This window comes from Elephas maximus, chromosome 5, assembly GCF_024166365.1.
Source record: "Elephas maximus indicus isolate mEleMax1 chromosome 5, mEleMax1 primary haplotype, whole genome shotgun sequence".
NCBI classification, from domain to species: Eukaryota; Metazoa; Chordata; class Mammalia; order Proboscidea; family Elephantidae; genus Elephas; species Elephas maximus.
Window position 1 is genome coordinate 88,189,806 of NC_064823.1, and position 26,985 is coordinate 88,216,790.

Sequence of the window (26,985 nt, forward strand, 5' to 3'; positions counted from 1 at the left end):
CTGTAGTGAACAATTTCACATGGGTTTCACCACACGTAAGCCTTGCTTACTGCGTAATCTGTCCCTGCTCAACCCAAACAAAAAATCAATTCAAAGTGGACAACAGACCTAAATATAAATTGTAAAACAATAAAACTTCCAAGGGATAACATTGGAGCATATCTTTTTTATATTGTCTTAAGAAAATATTTCTTAAAATAACAAAAAACACTAAGGGAAAAGTTTGATGAGTAGGACTTCATTAAAATTAAGAACTTCTGTTTATCACAAGGAACCAGTTACTGTTGTTGTTAGCTGCCATAGAGTTGGTTCTGACTCATAGCAGTCCTATGTACAACAGAACGAAACACTGCCCAATCCTGCGCCTTCTTTGTGATGAAGTAACCAGTAAGAGAATAAAAAGTCAAGCCACAGGCTGGGAGAAGATATTTGTAATACAGTGCTTGGCTGCTAACCAAAAAGTCAGAGGTGAGAACCCATCTGCTGCTCTGTGGGAGAAAGATGTAGCAGTCTGCTTTGGTAAATGTTAAAAAAATATTACAGCCTTGAAAATCCCATGGGGCAGTTCTACTCTGTTTTATAGGGTTGCAAAGGGAATGTAGTGTTAAAAAGCAATGAGGTCACTTTGATGACCAAGGCGCACTAGACCCAAGCCATGGTATATTCAATCCCTTCACATGCTTGTGAAATCTGGACAATGACATAAGGAGATTGAAAGAGAATTGCCAGAAAAACAAACAGATTTATTCTGGTGAAAGTTTAGCCAAAATCGTCCTTAGAAGGGAGGATGGAGAGACTTCTTCTTGCTTACTTAGGACAGGTCATCAGGAAAGACCAATTCCTAGAAAAGAACATCATGGTTTGGTAAAGTAGAGGGTCAGCGAAAATGAGAAAAACCATACATGTGAAGGGTAGAAATGGTGGCTGCAACAGTGGGCCCAAATATACCAAAGATTATGAGGATGGCACAGGACTGGATAACTCCTTGCTCCGTTATACGTAAAGTCATCATGAGTCGGAGCCTACTCAATGACAATTTACAATAGAAACAACAATGGTCAATAAATGTATTGAAAAGTACTCATAGCTACCCCTATGTACAATAGAACCAAATACTGCTCAGACATGCACCATCCTCACAATCATTGCTGTGCTTGAACACTGTTGCAGTCACTGTGTCATTCCATCTTGTCAAGGATCTTCTGCTTTTTCGCTGACCCTCTGCTTCACTAACCATGGTATCCTTCTCCATGGACTGGTCCCTGCTGAAAACACATTCAAGGTATGTGAGATGAAGTCTCACCATCCTCGCTCCTAGGGAGCTTTCTGGCTGCACTTCTTGCAAGACAGATTCTTTTGGCAGTCCATGGTATATTTAATATTCTTTGCAAACACCATAATTCAAATGTATCAATTGTTCTTCAGTCTTTTTTATTCATTGTCCAGCTTTCTTATGTATATGAGGTGACTGAAAACACTATGGCTTGAGTCAGGGGCAACTTAGTCCTCAAAGTGTCATCTTTGAGTTTTGACACTTTGAAGAGGTCTTTTAAGGTAGGTTTTCCCTGTGCAATATGCTGTTTGATTTCTTGACTGCTGCCTCCACTGGCATTGATTGTGGATCTTAGTGAGATAAAATCCTTGACAACTTCAGTATTTTCTCCATTTATCATGGTTTATCAGTCTAACCATGGAGATTTTTGTTTTATGTTGAGGTGTAATGCATACTGAAGGCTACAGTCTTTGATTTTCATCAATATGTGCTTCAAGTCTTCTTCACTTTCAACAATCTTTCTTGCGAAAGAATACAATATGGTGAAAGAATGTAACCATGATGCACACCTTTTCTGATATTAAACCACATGATTGGTAAGTCTTCTTCACTTTCAACAATCTTTCTTGCGAAAGAATACAATATGGTGAAAGAATGTAACCATGATGCACACCTTTTCTGATATTAAACCACATGATTGGTTGATTGGTCCAACATTATTAGTCATCAGAAAAACGCAAATTAAAATTGCTATATAATATTACAAAACCCTTATTAGAATGACTAAAATGAAAAATGTCATATGTTTTAAAGAAAAATAGCCTGCATAGCAACTGTTGATAGAAACGTAAATTGTCCCTAAGCACTCTGGAAACCTGTATCAGTTTTCATTAAAAAAAAAATCTGCATACCCTATGACTACTGGTTCCACTCTTAGGTAAAAGCCCAACAGAAATGCCGGTATTTGTGCACTAAAAAACATGTACACAATGTTCTTAGCAGTGTTATTTTTAATACCCATAGCTAAAATCAAATCAAATGCCTATTTCCAATATTTTGGACAAATAAATAGTGGCATATTGCAATTAACATGGTTGCCCTACTGCTATACCAAACAGCATGGATGAATTTTACACAAATAACATTGAACCAAAGTGGCTACCTGAGAACTTGATCGGGAATATGAAAGAGGTGTCCCCTGGTGCTGGTGACATTTTACCCCTTGACCTAGGAGGTAGATGCTTTGTGGTGCACTTTTGTGTGTGCGCTTTTCTGAATGTGTGCTTATTATTTCTTAAAAAATTTAAATGTATGGCACATTTTAAAACCATGTGTTGCTTCTCCAGTGACTTGCCCACCTGCTTCTTTTTCCCTATAGGTAGGATCTCACTAATGTAGAGTCACCTCTTGGCTTCCGGACATGAATGAAAATCCATATTGGGATATGGGATCTGGTTCCCTCAGAAGCTGAGGTTGGATAATGCTAATGTGAAATGGATGATTTTAGTCTCTACTAAGGGAAGCCCTGATAGTGTAATGGTTAAGTGCTAAGGCTGCTAACCAAAAAGTTGACAGTTCAAATCCACCAGGCACTCCTTGGAAACCTTATGGGGCAGTTCTGCTCTGTCCTATAGGGTTGCTATGAGTAGGAATCCACTCGATGGCAATGGCTTTTTTTTTTTTTTTTGGTAAGGAGCCCTGTCTGCGCACTGGTTAAGGGCTTGGGACTAACTGAAACATAGGTGGTTAGAACCCACCAGCCACTCTACAGGAGAAAGATGTGGAAGAGCTTCCGTAAAGATTATAACCTTGGAAACCCTATAGGGCAGTTCTGCTGTGACCTATGGGGTCACTACCAGTTGGAATCAACTCGAGGGCAATGGGTTGTTCAGGGTGAAATTTGACAGGTGAGAAGCAGGACATAGGAGAGATACTGGTAGACAAATCCCACTTTATTTTTCTTCTCTGTGTATTATTCACAGGTGCAGATCTGCAAAGCCTTTGTTAATTATGTTTTAATCATTTTAAGTGTTCTGTTGCTTTAGGACTCACAGTTTATAGTTTAAACAGCTTTACTACAGGCAACAGTACAGCAACAGCAGGAGAAGGATATGCATTAAAAAGCTGCAATCTCAGGAGCAAACTTCTTTGTCCTTCCATCGCTTGGTAGCACAGGCTATGCTTTATTTCCAGGTCTCAAACCACTAACCCAGGACATGTAAAGCTGCTTGTTGTGAAGATCTCCTATAATAGGCTAGTCATGCAGTCTTATTCCAGATATTGCACCAGCCTTAACCATTGAAAACCACCCCTACTCGACTCCCTCTCTCCTAGATTCTACTGAAACAAGGTAGAAACCATGAATCCAATTATTATTAAACAACACTGCCAGGCTGATACATCTGGGCTGAAACTACTCACAAACATATGGTGACAGAACATCATTTATCTTTAATTATCAAGCACCAGAGTGTTGTTAAAGATGAATAGCTCTGGAGATAAGCAGTCAATCCAGTTCAGCTAAGATTAACCCATGTTATTCACAGACCTTCCATACTGGAAAAATCTTGCACTCTAAGAAAGCATGTTTGCTGAATGTTCTTTGACTTTTAGTGAAGTGGTAGTCAACATGATAAAGAATGATATTAAATTTTTTTGCATCTTTCTTTACCTTCTTTTTACATAAGGTACACACTTATATGTAATCCATACCAGTTGTCAAAGAGTCTGTTCTGATTCTTGGCACAACTTCTAAATCCTCCTAAATTTCTTCACACTGCTTCCTTTTTATGATGAAATCATGGTTCTGTTACTTTAGATAGGGTTACCTTAAATTCCCACTCCTCTTGTCATTCTATAACCAGGATTCAACCTCAGTTTGGAATAGGAGAAAGAATAAAAAGTCTAGAAAGCTCTTTCCTTAACACAGAGCAGAGTTCATACACTGGTGTCCCAGGGGCTGAATCTGGCCACAGACTTCATACTTTTCAGAAGATAGCTGCATATTTTGTATTAAAATATTGAGATTGTATTAAGAAATTAGCAGATTTTACACACCAATTCACATTTCTAGTTTCTCCTATATATTCTAATATCAGGTCACACAAACTGTGTTTTCCTGCATGGCGACATGGGATTGAAATAAGTAGTGGTGTTCACTTTGGAAGGAAGAACATGCATACTTCAGTATATTTGACTCCATTTTTTTTCTTTTTTAATAACCAAACTATTGTTTCACTCATTTGTGTTGTCTGCCTTGCTCTAGAAGGCAATTTGGTACCCATGGTGAAAAGGAAAACATTCAAACACACCTGCAAATATGCTAATTTATAATGACTCATCATCTCTCAATGTCAACAAACAAACAAAGTTTAGATGACCACTGTTTAACCTTTTCCATGAAAAACAATAGTCTTTGTTGCTTAACTACAGTTGACTGAGAACTCTAGTAGGAGGCACACAACAACTGAAAATTGCTTTTTTGACCTCAGGGAAGATGGACAGAACCTAGTGTCATCAACCCAAGGTGAAAGCAACCTCTTGAAACAGGATAAAAATTAAAATTTTCAGGGAGGTGGGGAGGGTAATCGTTACACTAAAATGATTTCTATGTGAGGCTAATCATGATAGCCCCCAGGACAAATAATGGCAGTGATTTTTGAAATATAAAAATATCCATGTCTGATGAATATAGGTGTTTCAAGCTCCCATCATAGAGTTGTGATCCCCTTCCCCCACATCTCTGTATTTCAAATAAGAACCAGTTTATGGAAGAGAATACCTTGAATGAGGAAACGTCAAAGTCTTACAGAAGCATTCTGCTATACCATCATACAGTCATATTCCCCAAACTGGTCCTTGCCTTCCTCCTAAGAGTTTTTGTCTGTTTACCTGGAAAAAGGGAAATGTCTGACCTTCTTACAGACTCTTGGATCCATGCTCTGACTTAATCCTTAATTTCTTGGCATGGAGAGTGACCTGATGGTTTTCATGACAGAATTTCTTTCATTCAAGTGATGAATGGTATTGCCTCCTTTAAAGCCTAGTAAGAGTCTAAAGCATTCGAGTGTAAAGCTTGAATGGATATACTTAGTGACTGATCTTATCCCGACACTGCCTTCCTGGCCGTGGAATAAGAAGAGGAGCTTAAAAAAAAAAGATTAAAATTTTTTAAAAAAGGCTGAATTGAAACCATTATTCTGTTTCCTTCTATATTAAAAAAATAAGTTAAAAGCAACAACACATGTCTGGAAAATTTGCAGACTTCTAATGACCAAAGGATGCAAGCGTGGTGATTTATATCACATAATTATTTTCCCATTTGTGCTTTACAGTATCTTCTTGAAACTATAATTTTGTTGTTATTTTAAGCTGCCATCAAGTTGACTCCAACTCACGGTAATTCAATGCACAATGGAACAAAATGTTACCCGGTCCTGTGCCATCCCCACGATCAGTTATGGATCAGACTGTTGTGACTCATAGAGTTTTCATTGGTTGATTTTTGGGAAACAGTTTGCTAGGCCAGTCTTTCTGGTTCTTTTCAGTCTGGAAGCTCTGCTGAAACCTGTTTAGCATCATAGCAACACACATGCCTCCACTGACAGACAGTGACTGCTCATGAGGTGCACTGACCAGAATATGAACTGGTTCTTCCACATGAAAGGTGAGAATTCTACTACTGAACCACCAAAACTATAATCCCGATGGATTACTGGCAATTTAATCAGGTGATCATGCCTATTTTAGATACTATTTTGAGTGTGCTATGTCAGGTACTGGGACAAATAAATATAGTTCTGGGCACTTACTGTACAGCTAGCTATCTGGTAAATGTATTTTTCTCCATTTTAACTTAAAAATTAAGAAAAAGAATAAAATAAAATAAGAAAATGTTTGCTTTCATATAACAGGACAAGAGTTTCTACCTGATGGGACAGTTTCAGGGACAAGTCTATTCTGGTACTGCACCTACTCTAGTCTACCCCTGGGAAACTTGACTGCTTTGTCATCCTGTGGTTTTTCATACACTCGTTAAATGGTCTTGCTGAGTTCAATGATGACAGAGGCTGAAAGATACACGGGTCCGCCCCTCCATTAATGTCCTTTAGGTCCGGTAGACTGAGTATGTTAATAAATCTCTAAATTGAAAAACTGGTTGTTTCACTTTGCACTGCCTTACAGTGAGAGAAGGCAGGCGGCCCACTGTTAAATGGCTTTCTTTTGATTTTCTAGACAAAACCACATGCGTGCGTGTGTGCGTGCACACACACACACACACACATATCTTAAATGGTATGATTCAGGACAACTGATTGCTATCCAGATGGTCTAGGTTGTGGTGCAATAGGCTTTGCCACTTGTATGTTATGACCTTGTGGGTCATGACAGGTTGGGTTAATGTGTGGAGCCTGGGGTAAATCCTGAAAAGTGAGTTTCAGCTGGGGTTTTGAGGATATAAGAGAATGTAACTATTGTCATTTTGAGAAATAGCTCTTAGTTGGGATCTGGAGGAAACTAAATGACTTACTGTTGGATACCAGGTTGCTATATGCATGAGCTGATCTTGTTCATGGTTATTAGGTAATTTATACGGATTTAAACACAGGTATATGGTCTCACACTCATAATCAAGAGGATTGGACCCAAACAGGCAATGATGGCATATGTACATTGCATAGCCAGGTCGTTTAAATTCTCAGTGTGCCCATAACTCCCACATTGCTGTTTCTTTCTTCAGCCACATCTATGTCCCCATATAAATATTCTATAAGCAGCTGACTTCAGATGAAAGATCTTGGAACCAGTTTCCAAATACTTTTTATGATCTGCCAGAATCAGAAGTGAGCATTAAAAAAAAAAAAAAAAAAAAAACTTCATTAAAATATGATTGAAAGTTACAGGAAGTTACAGAAAATTTAGTGAAAACAAAATGTCCCATACATAGCAACTCTTAATAGGATGGTGTAAACACTGCTACATGAATAATGACAGAAAGTATGGATTATGCCTTGAAATGTAATTTATTGAAAAGAAGGAAGAAAAAAAAAAAGAATTACTGCACAGTTATTTAAAATGATGGCAATAACAGAAGCAATTCAAAGATTTTTTAAACAAAATTTCCATAATAGAAAATTAGCAAAAACTTTAATATCCTCTGGTTAGGTCCCCATAGTGACATGACATGACTGGAATTTAGGTACATTAAACTCTGTAGGAAATTTAGCTTAAGAAAAAAGGATGCTTTCTAATACATAGTAAAGAACTCAAAGAAAGATTGCCCACAATTTGGGATTCTCCTATTCTAAAATACCAGTTGAAGCCTTTGGATAGAATTGTTTTGTATGATAGGAGAGCTTCGGAGAATGAAATTTTCAGTCACATCTGCAGATAGAAAAAAAAAAAATTTTTTTTTTTTAGTTATGCTAACTATCTTTGAGGGAAGAAATATTATGTTATAATACATGATAGATTTTTATTGTTATTTATTCTTAACATAGGCCAGTTCACAAATGCTACTAGTGGTTTTCCCTTACTGACATACATACCCATTGCTCCTGCTTTTTAAGTTCTACGAACTACTTATTATTAGATGAAATTTTTCCTTGGCAGTAATATTTAAATCATGGCAAGGCAATTAAAAGAAAAAGCTTGCACATAGGTCATGATGCTTTTTGTTTTGTATTATGTGTGGGAAATGAAGTTTCCACCATTGGAGAGGAAAAACACACACAGGTACACATTATTAAAAGCTCCAGTGTAGTGGTAAAAGATGTAGTGGTAGAGGGTAATTAAAACAAATCAGGAGACTTTTCAACTGGTGTTGACAGACGAACACTTGGTTTTACTTTGTTTCTTGCTAAGAATTCCTAGTGTAGTGCAGGACAGAACCCACTATGGGGTTCACCAGAGTCTCAGTCACACCTTCTTTGAAAATTAGCAGCAGCCATATCATAATTACGCAAGAGTTTCCAGTATTACAAACTATATTAGTTAAAAACAGGTGACTTAAAAAATGCTATTTAAATATGGTATGATTGTGAAACAAAAAATTTGCAAATGACTAAGCCAATTTACTAATTATTATCTAAATGCTAAAGTGTCCACAAAAAGCTAGACTTCAAGGGAAATAAAAGCAACAAAAATCTTATATAGCCCATATAAACATATCTTTGCATGTGCTATTTATACAGAAGTAAGACCAATAGTTAGAGTTATAATTTCCAAACTTACCAAGGGCCATAACTGTGCAGTTCCTCAGAATTTAATTTTTCTGAAAGAACAAACATTATTAAAACCATGAAGTGAAGGCAGTCAGTAATAGAATTTTTACTATATGAAGGAAAAATGATTGTTACTTATTGCTACTATTTTCCCAGCACTATACAAAAATTATTACACTTAATTACCGACAGGGTTAAAAGAAATAAGCATCACTAAGTAATATTAAGTAAGTCAAAAGGTTAGGACTTGAATTTAGAGTTATTAGATATCAAAATCTGCACTCTACTGCCTTCACAGATTCTTTTGCATATCATGGGTATATCAAAAGGGAAGGCGTTTAAAGATGAGTAAAAGTGCAAGGGGGATAAAGTTAAATTATATGCCAGAATTATCGTAACTCGCTAATTTGAACTATTAAATATTTTTTAATTTGGAGAGAAGTTTTTCTTTTTTTCCTTGTCCTCAGCAGAAAGAATTTCACTTACAGAATAGATCATTCTGCTCTTCAGTGTTCCTGAGTAATAGATTAATATTAGCCATAGATGCAAGGGAGTAGTAACAATTTTCCATTTCAAAAACTCTAGCACTAGGCCCTAAGCATTGATTTGCCATCTTCAATCTAAATCTTTTTTTTTTTATATCGTCTCCAAGCTATTTTATTTCTTTTGGTAGAATATCAACATGCTGTAGTTTAAATGAACTTACCAGCACTCTGGCATGATGTCAGCTTTTCCAAACATTCTCAGGGACAACGGGTTCAGCAACATTGGGAAATGGTTGGAGAGCAATAAGCGGCATGATTTGTGAAGGATAATACCAAACGCCAGAAGGGTAAGCATCAAGCTGGTAGAATTGCTGGAAAGGCTAGAGAGAAAATTGAAAAGGCAATAATGTGTGAACAACTGCTCATCATAAAAAATCAAATCATTAATTTCTAAGATGGCTATTAGCATCACAAGAGATGATTATTCTTTGAGCGAAAAGGAGAAATCAAGTTCTTTTCTATGGTGAATCATATTGAAGAAACTTTCAGAAGGAATTCTTTTAGGGTATCTGAGGTTTAGATGAATAAATCACTTCTTAAAGATTACTACTCAATATTGAACTCCAAGAACCTGCATTACTCATGCAAGTCTGATTACTCGAGCCCAGAAGAAAGTAGTAGCATGAATTTCATTATTACATAATTCATAAACTCATGGACAATTGGACTAGAAGGGATTTTTTTTTTTTTTGGCCGTTTAGATTTATAGTTTTATTTTCCATGAAGATGCAAAGGTTAAAGAAAGGAGCTCCCAACCAGGGTCAACAAAGATGGTTTTCCAAAATGCCAGGAACAGAAAAGAAAAGCAAAAGCACAAATCTCCAATTCCCAGCCAGTGCTTTTTGAAAACATTAGAGTTTTGGAGCCAAAACATTGAAAATTGTTATAGCTGCCTCTGTTGATCTAGCATGACGTTTTACTTAAGTCTGGTTTAACATAGAAACAATTGCACATGCCCTCTATATATTTACTGAAGATATGTGCACTTTGGAGCACTGGTGGCATAGTGGTTAAGAGCCTGGCTGCTAGTCAAAACATCAGCAGTTCAAACCTAGCAGCCACTCCTTGGAAACCCTATGGGTCAGTTCTACTCTGTCCTACAGGGTCACGATGAGTTGGAATAGGCTTGATGGCAATGAGTTTGGTTTTTTGGTTATGTGCTCTTTGCCAGAATTAGGGGGAAAAAAAAAAAAACCCTTTTTTTTTTAAACTATTTCATTTTTTGCTGTGAACACTTAACTATGTCAAGTATTATAGCCGAGATTTTCTCTTTGCTTTGTTACAGCATTCAGCTTTAAAAAGTTAAGTATTATAAAATCAACTTACCTCAGGGTAGAAATAGGGCTGTTCCTTTGTAGAGAGAGAGAAAAATAACTAGTCTTGTGACTCACACCCAACTGAACACCATGGTAGACTAAATATTACTACTAAATATGCTCATTAAGAAATAAATATATATATAGCTTCACACTCTTTCTTTTCCTTTTTAATCATATGGAAGATTGAGATCAATAGTGTATAGTTGTCTTTATCTTTTAGCTTAAATGAAGTGAATATCCATAACCCGTTGTCGTCGAGTCAATTCCGACTCATAGTAACCCTATAAGACAGAGTACAACTGCCTCATAGAGTTTCCAAGGAGCACCTGCTAGATAAAAACTGCTGACCTTTTGGTTAGTAGGCATAGCTGTAACAACTATACCACCAGGGTTTCCAAATGAAGTGAATACTTGCAGTTATTTTTCTCTTAGTGTGGTCAAGGAAAGTGCTTAGAGAATTTCAGAAGAAATTGAAGGTAAAAGCTAACGCACAGTTATGAACCATTATCATAAAACCAATTGATAACCTTAATGTTTTGAATCATGGGAAAAGGTGTTTTTCTCTAATCACATACAAAAAACTCCATGGCTTTCTTTACAATTTTTTTTAATAGCTTGCCAAATATGAATTGAATCATCAATGGCCAAGAGCCACTGAACTGAAAGCTCAGTTATTACCTCTAAAGTAAAATATACAAAAGCACTGCCAAAAAGGAGGGTATAGGAGTTTGGGGAGGGAAGAAATTAATAAAACCATATTATTATTTTGCAAATGAGAAGACCAGAGTTCAAAGAGAATATACAATATTTTCAAGATCATATGGTTAGTAGGTATCAGAGCTGAGATTTAAAACCCCAGGTACTTCCATTACCCCAGGTACTATGGATCGGAATCGACTCGACGGCACACAAAAACAAGAAGAATTATTAAAAGATCAAGTTTGGGCATGATGAATAGCCAGCTGGGATACTCTGACTTAAACTTGACCTGACAATTCACTCAGGAATTGCCGTAAAATTATTACTTCCACTTTTCTTTGGCAATTTAGGTCTGGTTTTCTATAACAATGTTAGACTAGCCCTGCAGCACCCACACTAAACAGCAGCTACAAAATACCAACAGCACTAGCTCATGATGCAATTAATACAATAGTTTCTCAAAAATCTGACTGCTTATAGATGATATTTGGGACAATGTTAAATACACACACAAAACAATTTACCTGATTCATTACACTCAGAGTCTCTCTCTGGAAAGAAAAAGAGAGTCAGAGTTACCATTTAACACTGGAGAAAACTTTAAAGATAAAAGAAGCAACCTAACCTTTTCATATTAGAGATTTGAGAACTGACACTAATTTTGCCAATTTCATTTTGAGTACATAGAGATAATTTTTCTCCCAAGACATATGGAAGATCCTCAAGAATCTTTATAAGATTCAGTAAATGGCAAATACCGGTATTACTGGAGGGCTCCATTGTTGATATTGAACTGGCCTAGCTATTCATAAGACTCAGTATTTTTCTCGCAGCACGTATGTATGTTGTAGTCATATGTGTGTCATATGTATGTTCATAGTAACAAAATGAAATAAGAATTGCAAGAACATTGTGGAGACATTGCATATAGGGTAGGAGAGGAATCAGTATCTGTTATGTGTTATTGATGTACTCCTTTCACAGGTGACAAAACAAACCAGAGACTGTTGTGACAAAGACACCCAGTATCCCCCCAGGTTGTTTCTTCAAAAGTGTGTCAAAAGTGTTTCTTCAAAAGGGTGCCTTATTTACAAGAGGATGATTATAACTGAATTAGAGATCCCTAAATAGATATTTGGAAACCCTGGTGACGCAGTGGTTAAGTGCTACTGCTGCTAACTGAAGAGTCGGCAGTTCAAATCCACCATGTGCTCCTTGGAAACTCTGTGGGGCAGTTCTACTCTGTCCTATAGGGTCGCTATGAGTCGGAATCGACTTGATGGCACTGGATACTGATGGCACTGGCTAAATAGATACTGAATTTGATCAACAGGCAAATTTATGGAATAAGCATATAAAATTAAAGAATATGTTAAAAAATAAATTAATGTACCTATGGATTTTAGCACCTCATAGTGCTTGTGATTATAAATATGAGCCCACATCAGCTGAGACAGGAAAGCTAGAACAGCTCCCATTCCAAAGAATAGTGACAAGTAGTCCTCATCTCTCAAATTAATTTATACAAATCATTTCAGAAGATTGGTAGTGGGAAAAAAATGGCTTGGAAAGGAATAAATCTCTTCATTGTGAGAAGCTATTTAAAAGCAAGAATACGTAACTTCCTTAATAAATCTTTTTTTTTTTTTTTCATGTTTTAAGCTATCAAGCAAAATACTACCAACTGGGCATGGTCGTATTCATTCATGCTGTGAAATTGCTCCTATATAAAAAGGGAATACATTCTAAATTACTTAGACATCTTCTAGAACAACACATTCATTTTACAACATGCTGAGAGTATATCATCATCCATGAAATTTGGGATAAACTGTATTCTATTACAGAATTACCCAAAGGTAATAAAATGCTTTTTATTTCCCAACTTGAGAAAAAAAAAATCAACTAAAAGCTAGGCTCACTATGGTTTTCAAAAATATAGAATTGGTTTCAATGTCTAGAGGGAAATAATGACCTGCCAATTCTCTAAAACTATTGCCATTGAGTGGATTCCAACTCATAGTGACTCTATAGGGTGGAAGAGAACTGTCACATATGATTTCCAAGGCTGTAATCTTTACAGAAGCAGATAGCCACATCTTTCTCTCAACGAGTGGCTGACGGGTTTAGAACTGCCTACTTTTCGGTTACCAGCCAAGTGCTTAAACATTGTTCCACCAAGGCTCCTTAGGACTACCTCTTTCTAGTCATGGCTAGTTATTGTTTCCAATTTTCTTGGAAAAATTTTAAATACAATATTACCACATATGGGGGATAGAATACTCTCTATCAGAATATGATTCTGCTAATAAAAGAACAGCATACATTGTGCAAACATAACACATAAAGGAAATATTAATATATTTAAGAATTAATAAATATTCTCACCTGGACTTTTTGGACAGGGGCAGCTTGCTAAGGAAAAGAAAACATTTTGTCCTAGTATTTTGACTTTATTTATTTATTGAATAACAAACATTTACTGGATATCTTCATTCACTCAGGAACTATGTCAAGTGCTAGGTATACAATTATGAGTTACTATGAAAAATTATGAGCAAAAAGAATACGGTTCTCACACATGTAGAACTTACAGCACAGCTGTATTGTAGCTAAGCTAATAAAATATATTATTCAAAAAATTTCTTAGATTAGTAATGATGAATTCCAGTGAGGTATTAGCATATTTAAATTTATTTACATTTTATTTTAAATACAAGCAATTTGAAAACTGAAACATGACTAACGATTGGAGTCCAAATTAAATTCATTAATTGGTTTTTCTTCTTCCTACGCTGATAACACAAGAAAATGTGAAAAATATAATTTCGTTTAATTAGAACAAGGTCTTTCCCCTAAAGTCCTAATTATTGAGTCAACTTTTTTGGAGTTAACTAAAAGAAAGTTTTTTTTTGTCCTCCCAAGTGAAAGACTTTTTATGATACAAGAATCAAAACTCAGTAGTGACTAGAGAGTTCTGCTAACTGATATTGCTTGTTCTATCTCTACACTTAGCATACAGAGAGTTTATGACACCATAGTTTAAATGCACATACTCATAAAAGCCCTTCCTAATGTTGTCAGAAGCCTGGTGTGCTCTGTAAAATTATAGAGACCAGTGAAGAAGGGATGGGGGAGGAATGAACATTTTGCTGGACTTGCTACAAGCCGGACTCTGGGCTAGCTGACTAGAGGATTACTCACTGAATCTTCAAAACAACACCAGGAGTGAGCATTACTATTACTTTTCCATGCCTGAGAAAACAGGTTCAGGGATAATTAGATAAACTTGCCCATACTCTCCCAGAGAGCTGAGACAGAAACAATTATAAAATTTAGCTTTCCTGATTCCTTATCTAGAGTCTGGACTTTAGACCAGAAACTTAAATGGACTTTTAAGTTCATTAATGGGCCAGGCTTTTCCTTAAATGAAAAGCTATCTGATACATTTGTGCTTTCACAGGCTGACATATTCATGAACTCCCCAACCAGGGCTGAATTTAGGAAAACAGACACATGGTAAACTTCTGAATATGATATAGGCTATACGATATAGAATGCGGTCAAAGTAAATTTTTCACTTTGTTAGTAATTATGAATATGATATACAACTTTAGTCCAGGCATGTAGAGAAAGAACTAGCTTTGCCAGCAGATATGTAGGTAATAATATGAATAATTTGTCAATTAGATCAGTAATAATGACTTAATGGTAGAATAAATAACGCCTTGAGAACAATAAAAACATATTTAGAAGTGGATTCAATTTGGTATTTAATATATTTTGATTCTACAGTAGAATATGATTTGTATCATAATAAATAAAATATTACCAGCTCGGGTAGGATGCATTTGCTCACTGTACGAAGGTGTTCCTATTTAAGAGGAAAAATAATATCAATTTCTTGGATAATATCCAGCCCAACTTGTTAATTTTCAGGCACTAAACCTAGAATTCTATGACATCCTTTTCCAGGGACAAAGATGGAAGGAATAAGTAATTCTGCTTAGTGCTATTTCTACTCCAAATAATTTGGGCTAATTCAATGATTCCTTTTTAGCACATTAAAAAATAATAATAAAAAAAAACCTGCTTTCTTAATTTTTTTGTTGTTGTTACATAAGATAAATTATAATGTACTCAGACATACATGAGTATCCAGGTAATTTTGCTTACACTATATGTCAGAATTACTAAGGAAATTGGAAATGATGTTTGCTTTCTGACTGTGAAGATTTAATTTTGGCCAAATGATATAAGAATGTTAGATAAACTGGACAAAAAAAATGACTATACCAATATTTTTTGAGAGTTTTCCATGTGGCATGAATTAGTTTAATTGCTTCTCATTATTTAATAATTATTATCATTGACATTTTAGAATTCAGACTTATAGCAGGTAGGTAAACTAACATCGCCTGCTGATAAAATACAGGGCTTAAATTCAAGCTCTGGTCTAGCCAAATCTATGGACTGCCACTTAAATACTATGCTATTTGGATTGAAAAGGAGACTCTAAAATACAAATATTCAACTGAAAACATGAGTTAGAGACTTGGAATTTTTTAAAAAGTTGTTAGTTTTACTTTCAGAGGGCAATGAGTAAACTTCCAAAGTCTATTATACTGCCTACTATGAATTACAGTGTAGTAGGTATCGAGAAGAAATAATTTATCAATACAATATTTGTACTCATTCCTTGGTACATTTGCCTTTGATAAACCTTAAAATGAAGTTTTACCAGAGAGCACTGGGAGAGCACATCTTCCTTTGGAATGTCCTGCTGGTAGAAAAATAAAATGTTTACACTTTAACATAGTCTGGATAATGTTAATACAGTTTAAATTTAGCAAATATATCTTGCCTCAGTGCTATTGGCAACAACTTCCTTCCAAAAAAAAAAAAAAATTAAAACACACACAGCTTTAGTTTAATGACATTGATTTACATCTAAGGTAAGAATAGGAACAAACTAGATACTACTACTAAATACCTGTGGTAAATTGATTTTATCCACACATTCCTGGATAGCTGAGACAAGATTAATAATTTGAGACACATATTATGTTGAACGTTGCTTTCTTCTCAATGATTTCACTCATTACTCATAGTGTTGGGAGTGGATGTGAATTAATCACCTTAACTGAATTAACAGAACCTCACTTAATTGGGTCAGTTTTATTTTGGCTTTCTCCCCATCACTTTCTCTTGATTAACAAGTGGCAGAGGTTGAATAGCAATTAGAGGATTCAAGTGTCTGATTAACCTAGAATTGGTTGATTTCCATATAATATACAAAATGCTTATATCCTTGGTTTAGAAGCATAGCCATTGCTGTAAATTTTAATGATAAGATTGAGCTCTAAAAAATCTAGAAAGGGTAAATAATTAGAAAAAATATTGGGTATCACAAATGACCATATAGAATTGTTTGTCCTAAACAATTCTGTAACTTTATCTCTGTCAAATAGTTGCTTTCTTCTCTTGTGTTGATAATCATGTTTGTTAAAATTAGGAGAGTGCCACATACAATGAGACCTTCTGGGACATGTAACCCTTAATTGTACAAGTTTTCATAAACAAGGTTTTCTAACTAATTGGGACACTTATGTAAAATAAAAACCATTTACCTCACTTGATGAACTGTTGCTAGATTGTGACTGCTAAGAGAATGATGGTGTTACTGACCTAGGGTTTTTTAGTTTTGGGAGAAAAATAGTTCTATAATTTTATACTAGATTGCTTATTCCAAGATTCAGGGCAAACATAATTTTTTGTTTTTGAGTGTTAATTTAACTCGAAAGACATTCGAAGGGAAGTTTAATAGCATATAATAACTTAAAACTGAAAAATAAGTTTATTTACTAAAACAAACACAGGTGTATCATTGAGCAGAATGGAAAATTTTTATGGATTTTTGTGATAAAAATAGAACCTAGAGAGAAGAGCCATATTGGAATGAGCTACCCAGAACCTTGAGTTAAATGCTTATGCTCTTTGTCTTTGGGACTACTTCAATGTAAATAAACAGCTTGCATTAAAATACATTCAATCTCACAATGGAACTAAAATTACATTTGCTTAAGAAAAAAATCTACCCTTTAAAGTATTTATTTTTTCCTCTAAATTACATATGTTTATATTCACAGCTGTATATACTTTAAAATTATCATAAAAGGTTGATTTTAATATCCAAGAGACTATTCATCTCTTGTGAGAGTTAATTAACCATATACCATTGGGCTAACAGCTGCTTGTTCCATGTTGTTAATACTAGGTAGTATTAAGATTATATAACCCATTGATTCTAGGTAATGAAGAGATGGAATTATTGCAATAGATTCTTTCTGCCCAAAGAATACCCTCAACTATAGAAGAGAATGAGTTCATTCCCTGGATGTCAGAGGCAAGGGCTGCCATGACCAAGGGGCAGAAGAATGGGGCCTGCTGCTGCTAAATGGGTGGAGGGGAGCGGGGGACCGTCACTGAAATGGACTAGGAGAATGGGACCACACAAAACTGAGGGAGCAGAGTTGAGCCTGGAAGGTAGAGCTGAAGTCCAGTGCCTGGGGCCTCTACCAGAAATCCAGGGAGTGTGGCAAATACCCAGAGTCTGGAGGCCAGGGCCATTACCCAGGTAGTCTCAGAGAACAGGGTTATTTCAAGCCTTGAGAGCTAATGTAGTTTCTTCTGCTGGGTTTTGGATTTGTTTGGTGCCCATTATCCCTTCTTTCTCTCTAATTTCTTCCATTTATAATGGAAATGTCTACCTTGTGCCTGTCTCATCATTGTACTTTGGAAACAGATAACTTGTCATCTAGGTTTCACAGGTTCACAGATGAAGAGGAATTTTGCCCCAGGATGGAATATGCCTAAAGTCTCACCCATATTTGATTTAGATGATTCAGAAGATGAGATTTTGGACTTGGAGTTAAGACTCTTGGGATGATGTGATGGAGTAAATGTGTTTTGCATGTGGCAAGGACATGAATTTTGGAGGACCAAAGGGTGGAATTTTAGGGGCTGAATTGTGTCCCCCCAAAATATGTGTTGTAAATCCTAACCTCTATGCCTGTGGTTATAATCCCGTTTGAGAATGGGTTGTCTTTGTTATGTTAATAATAGGATTAGCATAGGACGTGTTTGAGTCAATCTCTAACAATTCATAAAGGGAGCAGATTAAGAAAGCAGTGATGGGGGAAGATAAATACCCACACCACCTGAAGATCACCCAGGAACAGAACCTCAAATGAGATAAGGACCTTCTTCCAGAGCAGACAGAGAAAGAAAGCCTTCCCCTACAGCCAGAACCCTGAATTCAGACTTCTAGCCTCCTAAACTGAGAAAATAAATTTCTGCTTGTTAAAACCATTCGCTTGTGGTATTTCTGTTATAGCAGCACTACATAACTAAGACATCATGTATGATATAAGAGTGTGGAGTTTATTAGAATAAAAGTATCTTACTTCAGCTTCTGCCATGACACGTTGCTTAAAAAAAGAAGAGAATTAGTTGTGTTTTTCATGACAAATAGTCAAATGCAAAATTATTAACCACCAAATAACTGCCAAAGAGAATATAAAATTGAAGCAATATTCATACAATAAGGGGGAAAAAGCCTGTCTACTTTGGCCTGAGCTGTTGACTAAAGAATTTATACCCTAATCTGTATTACGGAGTTTAATAAAAAAACATTTTGGGTTCTTCTACCTAAAGATCTCTGTTGGTGCCAAGGATAAGTGCTTGTCTATTGTTTGAACTCATCAGTCACTCTTTGGGAGAAAAGATCTGGCAATCTGCTTCCGGAAAGATTATACCCTATGAGGTAGTTCAACTCTGTCTTATAGAGTCACTAGGAGTTGGAATAGACTCAACAGCACACAACAACAACAATGTTGTGGTAAATCAATAAAAAATATGCTTCAATTTTTCATTACACATCTTAACTTCTGTGTGTGTATGTGTGTGTGTTTTAACTTGCCTCTTGTACATTAAATGGAAACCCTGGTGGCTTATGGCTAAGTGCTATGGCTGCTAATCAAAAAGTCAGCAGTTCAAATCCACCAGGCACTCCTTGGAAACTCTATGGAGCAGCTCTACCCTGTCCTATGGGGTCGCTATGAGTCAGAATTGACTCTACGGTAATGGTTTTTTTTTCCCTCAGATTTGGGCATTAAACAGAAGCATTAGATTAAAGATTATGTGGTAAATAATAGCACACCACAGGGCAGCATTGGCTCAATGGTGTATGAATATGTAAGCAAAATGTATTTCCTCCATCCTATTAATTGTGCTCAGTTTTTATGAGCATAGCATTGTAGACAGTAACGATATTATCCATAGAATTTAAACACAAAATTATCCAGCTAATTCTGGCCAACATACAACACATCATATCTTTGTTTTTGTTTGCTGAATTAGAGATATCTGTAGCAATTTTCACTTTAGAGGATTATTTGATCATTTTGGGTAGGACAATTAAAGGAAATATTTTTATATGTTTCTTTCTTTCACATAGGTCTGAAAGATTTAAAACGAAAGAGCTTACTTCTTCTGATTCTTTCTCAGTTTCCTGTAAGACAACCAGAAAGGTAAGAAGGATGAATAGGGAGATAAATATTTTATCTGAGCTCCTATGTGGTTTCTCAATATCAAATCTATTTGACAACAAGTCTATAACACACAGACAAAAATATGTGGAAAGAAAGAGAGTAATTAAGTGCTTGAAGCAGATATATTGCTTAAATAACATCCTTAGTAAAGCTTTCCTTCAGCATTGGTGATAAGTGCAAGTAATTGGCTGGTCCATAATTACTTTTATTTATTTCTTTAACCACTGCTTTGTGTCCTCCTTGTAAGCTACACAGTTAAGTCAATACAATCAATACTCTTTAGAATTCTTAGCAGAATGCGTCAGTCATTGTGATGTGAGACTGAAAGTTCAAGGAAAGGATAAACATCACAGGAAAAAAAGTCAATTTTTTTCCTAAATGAAAATATTTCCCTGCAAAAAAAAAAAATTTTTTTTATAAGAATATATGCATAAAAACGATAGTATTAACTGTTCAATGAACATTACTGAATAAATGAAATGCTGAACAAAGGAATATATATACGTGTATATATATATGTATATATGTACATATATATGTGTGTGTGTGTATATATATATATATATATATATATTTTAGCCATACTATTTTAAGAAAGTTTTTGTTACCTTGAGTTCATCACTCTCTTTTTCCATCAGAAATTCTCTCTGCTAAAACCAAAAGAGCATAATTTGTAAGTATATTTTTAAAAGGCAAATTTTTGAGATAGTTGAGATTTCATTGATGTATTTTACCCAGTTCAGTTCATCAATGTATTCCTAAGGAAAAGAAGAGAGAAAAGAACTTTAGTAAAAACAACTTAAATGAATGACAATCTATGAGAAAGTGTAGTACCTTAAATTTTGAAGCCACAAATTTAAAGCCGAATATCTATTTTGCGAATGAGGTAATTTTTCTTGTTATAGCACTTCTAACTTTAAGTGTTTCTCTGCTACAGCTTCCTTTGTTTGAGATGTCAGCATGTAAATGTTCACTTGAAATTACTTTAAAATTTTGCTCCATTAAATTGTTGTCTGGATTAAATTATCTTTCATCTTGTTTTAGTCATGGTTCTAAATTCTGTTGATATTATTTGTCTGGTTCTATTTCTAGACAAAAGGCAATGAAGTATTGGACACCACACTTGCTTCCCTGTGATAATTCTACAGCATATACCATGGAGATTTTCTTACCTTTCTTAACTCTTTCGGTGTAGGCTATAAAAAACAAAAATAAAAAAGGTTACAATAAAATTCATTCAGACAGCCTGGGTTGTCTATCAAATCTTTAAAACAAAGACTTTGAGCATGAAATAAAATTTGGAGTTCTTCTATTCAACGGTGAAGCCATGAAATGATAAAAAATGACAACACATAATGTGTTATTTGGAGACAGGGAACATTCCACCTTAAGAGTATGGAAATTGTAAAGTTCTACATCGGTCATGCAAAGGAAAGCACAGGTGTTTTGCAAAGAGGCAAATACATAGGTAAAAATTAAAATTTAAAGCAGCTCTTTTATATTTACATATCTGGTGTCTATATTCTTTGTGGGTGGCTGGGTGGCTGAATGAAGAGAAAAGTTTATTAAGCTAAATGAAAAATACATATTTATAAACAAAAATTAAACACATTTTCCTAGAAAAATAATTATTTGTCTTTTCAGTAGAATAAGTACAACAAATGCATAACACTTACCAGAGCAAACCTGAAAAACTTTTTTTCTTTGAGGATTTCCTGTTGAAATTAAATTACGAATTATAAAAATAAAATACAATGAAAAAATTAACACCTTTTTTTTTTCACCTGGACACAAGCTTTCCATTTAATCACATAAATCAGTAGATTTCTTTGATAGAAGAAAAAATAGATTTAGCTTTAGGGTTTAATTTTAATGTATAGAAGAGACAATCTAATTGGTTCCTTCTTCACTAGGCCTAGAGATTTAATAAGGCCTAGAGATTTTTTTTTAGAGATTTAATAAGGCCTAGAGATTTTTAGAGATTTAATTAGGTAATGTTCATCGAAATGTCTAAAGAAAAAAATGAATAGGGATTTAATCAAAAGGGAATTGAGAGAGTAATCCAGGTTTCTGAGTCCCTGGACACCTCTGAAGGTAAATAAAATTTGGAATGAAGATGGCATTCAGTATTCCTCATAGCTAGCTAAAGAGGGGTGGGGAGGGCAGGGGAGTGGAAGGTGGAGGAAAACCTTGCATCCCTGGAAGGATAACTTACCTCGCTGCTGCTGCTATCTTGTTCACCCTGCAAAAAATTTAAAAAAGGAAAAAAAAAAAAAAATTTTTTTTATTAGTTCAGTGGCTGGACAGAGTAGGGAATGATATAAAAGGGTATACAAGAGATAGCTAATTCAAGATTCAATTTGTAAAATAATACTAAATTGTAAATCACATGTTTGAGAGCAAGTAAAAGAGATAGAAGAAAGCAAGAAACTATTAAAATAAACCTTTTTAACATACTTCTCTTGCATAACATCTTACGATGTATTTGAGTTACCAGGAACTGCACTTATGATCATCCTCCCTTTTTTGTTTTCACATCTTATCGTTAATAATATGTACTACATACAATGTTGCAGTGCAGTGCATAATTTGCTGATGTTATCACTGTCATGCCAACTCCCAAAGCCAAATAAAGATCACCGAGTTTATAAAGATACTGATAATAAAAGGCAATAATAATGAAAACTGAAAAAAACAAGAAAGGAAAAAAAGGTATTTGACTGAGTCAGAATCAACTTACAATGGAGTTGCTAGAATGTAACCTTGTAACTCGGGGTCTACCTGTATTATATTTTTCTTGCATAACAACTATTTCTTTTGCATAATTAGAAGATTTTTATTTGCCACAAATTTTTATATGTGCCCTCTTACAGGGTTTGTGAGAGCATACCACTATTTATCAGTACTTGAACTGAAGAAATTGTGAATGTGAAACTGCGTTATGGAGAAGGGAGGAACAGAGTTTCAGTACATCTTCACTTAAGTTCTACAATTAAAGCAAGTTCTTTAGAACGGGATACTCACTTGAATAACTTCTGGGTGTCTAAGAGGAAATTTCTGTGAAAAGTAAAGCAAAAGTTAAAAAACAAAAACAAATAAAAAAAGAATGAAAAATAACGAAGAACAAACTACTCATGTATAATACCATGGATTTTAATACCGAATTTATTAAAAAAAAAAGATATTCATTTTACAGCTAAATTTGTCAGGACCAAGTTTTCCTTGGGGTTAAAAAAAAACATAATTATATAAATGACAAATGTCAATGCAAAATAGATTGTTTCCTATCTTTAGAGAGTGGCAGAGAATTGAAGAAAATTTACAAAGAAAAAAAAAGAAGAAGAAAGAAAGAAAAATCCTCAATTAGTTTGAACTAACCCAGAAGGAAAAACAAGTTATTTAGTTTTCTGAACTATTTATATTACATGATAATTCTAAAGATGATTTAAAAACCATTATGTAAATTATTTAGGCAAAATGTACACTTTCCTAGTTGACTATTGTTTGTCTGGATTTCATCTTTTGATATTAATTAAATTATATAAAAATAATCTCAATCTTCATTTTGACTAAAGTGACAAGACTTAAGGTTGTTAAATTGTGGTTTTAAAAAAAAAACGTTTGCTTTGAAGAAGTTTCTTGAGTAAGCTGAATACTTCGAAGGTCACCAGAGCAAGGGCAGGGCTTTGGGGACTATGGCTTCAGGGGACATCTAAGTCAATTGGCAAAATAAATTCTATTAAGAAAAAATTCTGCATCCCACTTTGAAGTGTGGTATCTGGAGTCTTAAACGCTAACAAGCATCCATCTAAGATGGATCAATTGGTCTCAACCCACCTGGATCAAAGGAGAATGAAGAACACCAAGGTCAGAAGGTAATTATGAGCCCAAGAGACAGAAAGGGCCACATGAACTAGAGACTACATCATTCTGAGTCCAGAAGAACTAGATGGTGCCCGGCCACAACCGATGACTGCCCTGACAGGGAGCACAACAGAGAACCCCTGAGGGAGCAGGAGATCAGTGGGATGCAGACCCCAAATTCTCATAAAAAGACCAGACTTAATGGTCTGACTAAGACTAGAAGAATCCCGGCGGTCATGGTCCCCAAACCTTCTGTTGGCCCAGGACAGGAACCATTCCTGAAGACAACTCATCAGTCATGGAAGGGACTGGACAATGAGTTGGAGAGAGATGCTCATGAGGAGTGAGTTACTTGCATGAGGTGGATACTTGAGACTATGTTGGCATCTCCTGTCTGGAGGGGAGATGGGAGGGTAAAGGGGGTTAGAAACTGACAAAATGGTCACGAAAGGAGAGACTGGAAGGAGGCAGCAGGCTGACTCATTAGGGGGAGAGTAAGTGGAAGTATGTAGTAAGATGTATCTAAGTTTTTATGTGAGAGACTGACTTGATTTGTAAACTTTCACTTAAAGCACAATAAAAATTATTAAAAAAAAATTAAGGGTTACAGATGGTGAGCAAATATTTTCCCGTGTATAAATACTACATCCAGGAAAGATGGGTGGGAGTAGAGAAAGGGAGTCTGCCGACACACTGTTCTGTTAAAACCATGCACTGATTATCTAGTACGGACATTGACAATTTTTTTCTGTAAAGATAGTAGATATTTTAGACTTTATGGGCCATTTGGTGACAACTACTCAACTCTACCACTGTATTGTGAAAGCAGCTATAAGATATGTAAACAAATGAGTGTGACTGTGTTCCAATAAAGCCTTATTTACAAAATTAAAAGGCAGGCAGTTGTTGGTCCATGAGCCGTCATTTGCCTACTCCTAATCTAATATCATTAAATTTATCACTAAATCATTTACTCCTGCCTTTAATACATTGATCATTAACACCTTCTTTATCGAGAGTGCCTTGAATTGAATTTTGGACGATCTTTAGAGTTGTTCAGGTTTATAAGACCTCTGCATTGCTTAAATTCTTATGGAAATATCAAAAAGTTTGTGATTTTTAAAATTTTCCACTGAAATCTAACCTTAGAAATCTTTCCACAGAGGACTTTTTCATCAGTAAAAGGAAAAAGGAAATTCAATCCTAATTAGCTAGGATCGAAGATTTGAAAGCAACCTTGCGATTCAGACCTTGCTCTGCAATCTGTAATTTCTACATCTAACTGCTTCATTTAGACCAAGCAACCAAATTACCTCATGGATTTCAAAAACATATATTACTGATTTTCCTATGATATAAAAAAAAAGTCTGAGTTTATTTACTGTGGAAACTTTTCCTTTGATTAAAAAAAAGGAAAAACAATTGATGAGCCTGAGTAAATCAGACTTGGACTTAGAATAAGATCGTCAGTTTTTGTTCTTTTTGTAATTCTGCTTTTCTCTACTGTTCCGCTTTTTCGGATAATTGCAGTTGACATATTTCTGTGTTCCTTAAATCTTGCTTGAGAACATTTTAAACATTTTTCACCAGAAAATGAGAGCTCAAAATCAAGAAGAAGAATCTGGAAATAAAAAATTTCACATTCTTTAAAAAAAAAAAAAAAATGCTTTGGATTAAGGACAAGATAGGAATTACTCCAATGATGCATTTCTGAGCAACTAAGGTGCTTGTTTTAGTAACTTAGAGATTTCTACTGGTGCTTAGGGCAGAGCATGAACAAAAGGCTATTGGTTTAGAAGTTGAATTATCAGCGACATTCTACTGTATCCAAAACTGGACTCAAAGAACAAGAGTCTCATCAATGCAAAAAATGAAATATTTCAATGCGCACACACCTTTGTTTTGTATGAGCTGATTTCAATGTCCAGGTGTTCCAGATCACCACTTTATCTGAACTTTTCTCAGATCAGGTGGTTCTCATTTATTTCTCTCACCTTCATTAGCTACACATTGCAAGGGATCAGAGTAACTTTTGCTTCACGTAACTATCTGAATTGATCAATGGCATTTTTAGGGAATTTAGTTTATTTTGATTTACATTACCTAGTTTCACTATATACAATGATTACAAGTTGATTTCTGAATCAGTGGATTAAGCCCAGTTTTCTACCCCTCAGGAAAGAATAGATTCACACAAACGAAGGTTTGATTTAGGATCTGGAAGTAAGATACGCTGGAATATATGGCTTTATGTTAAATTTGAAAGTACTAAAATATTAGACATCCATTAAATGTCTGATGTTGGCAAAGAATATTGAACATACCGTGGACTGCCAAAAGAATGAACAAATTTATCTTGGAAGAAACACACCAGAATGCTGCTTAGAAATGAGGATGGTGAGACTTTCTCTCACACACTTCAGACATGTTATGAAGAAGGACCAGTCCCTGGAGTAGGACATCGTGCTTGGTAAGGTAGATGGTCAGCAAAAAAGGGGACGCTACAGTGGCTGCAACAATAGGTTCAAACACATCAGGGAATGTGAGCATGGCGCAGGATGAAGCAGCATTTGGTTCTGTTGTACGTAGGGTAGCTATGAGTCGGAACCAATTCGACACACCTAACAACAACAATTAAAGCTATAGAAACATGCTAAGTCTGTAGTGGACTCAGGAAAAGAGCCTAATTGCATTCTTTGACACTATTTACTGTGTTGTACAGTATTCTTTTTTTTTATTTTTATTTGTTGTTGTTACTGGGGGGTGCTTATATTTAAGGTAGGAGTTTTATTTGGAGTTAAGCCTTTGAACAGGCTACTACAAGCCCTTAATATCTAATTAAAAATTATCCTATGCTTTAATATTATTATTTTCAATATCCCATCTTTGTCAGTATCAGGTCATGTCTAGTAATATTGATTGATAGTAATATTGAGTTGATTCTGACTCATGATGACTGCATATGTGTCAAAGCAGAACCGTGTTACATAGGGTTTTCATGGCTGTGACCTTTTAGAAGCAGATTGACAGGCCTTTCTTTCTAGGTGCCTCTGGGTGGGTTCAAACCTCAAATTTTTCTGTTCATTGTAGCCCAATGCTTAATTGTATGTACCACCTAGGGACGCCTAACGATATTCTAGAATCTTCTAAATTCTCTGCTGTACTTACTGGTCTGGCAAGAGCAAAAGCCACAAGGCAGGCGAGGATGAGAAGTTTCATGGTTGTCAAAGTCTGTAAAAGAAGGTATATTAAAAAAAAAAAAAGAGGTCTTATAATAAAATTTGTTTCATCAAAAACAAAAACAAAAAATCTTTAGTTTTCCAAAAAAAGAAATTTTTGATACAAATAGTTTCTTTTAACTTATAGTATTTTTACAGACATGACTTTTTTTTAAATTTTGCTACTCAATATAAATATTTATCAGTCTAATTAACTTGCTTAGCGTTCATG

At 35.2% G+C, this 26,985-nt stretch overlaps 1 protein-coding gene and 1 long non-coding RNA gene across 5 annotated transcripts; one reads left to right on the forward strand and one right to left on the reverse strand.

The window, feature by feature from the left end:
- Positions 1 to 5,871: 5,871 nt before the first annotated feature.
- On the forward strand, positions 5,872 to 20,887 carry LOC126077153 (uncharacterized). Its single transcript, XR_007517667.1, has 3 exons — positions 5,872 to 5,939; positions 19,578 to 19,650; positions 20,764 to 20,887. It is a non-coding gene; the product is annotated as an uncharacterized LOC126077153 (long non-coding RNA).
- CSN1S1 (casein alpha s1) lies at positions 7,323 to 26,761 on the reverse strand. Of its 4 annotated transcripts, none has more exons than XM_049886184.1 (17): positions 26,704 to 26,761; positions 22,696 to 22,728; positions 21,887 to 21,913; positions 21,348 to 21,386; positions 20,844 to 20,867; positions 20,406 to 20,429; positions 20,280 to 20,321; positions 19,608 to 19,631; positions 18,526 to 18,549; positions 15,801 to 15,839; positions 14,892 to 14,933; positions 13,448 to 13,474; positions 11,584 to 11,610; positions 10,368 to 10,391; positions 9,203 to 9,361; positions 8,507 to 8,546; positions 7,323 to 7,657 (listed from the first exon to the last, which is right to left on the reverse strand). In XM_049886184.1, exons 1-15 carry the CDS (start codon positions 26,752 to 26,754, stop codon positions 9,221 to 9,223), a joined length of 588 nt encoding a protein of 195 aa, XP_049742141.1. In that variant the 5' UTR covers positions 26,755 to 26,761; the 3' UTR covers positions 7,323 to 7,657; positions 8,507 to 8,546; positions 9,203 to 9,220. The 4 variants fall into 4 exon arrangements, with proteins under 4 accessions (XP_049742141.1, XP_049742140.1, XP_049742143.1 ...); XM_049886183.1 differs by having other exon boundaries at positions 15,801 to 15,842; XM_049886186.1 differs by lacking the exon at positions 18,526 to 18,549 and having other exon boundaries at positions 15,801 to 15,842.
- Between the last annotated feature and the right edge of the window lie 224 nt (positions 26,762 to 26,985).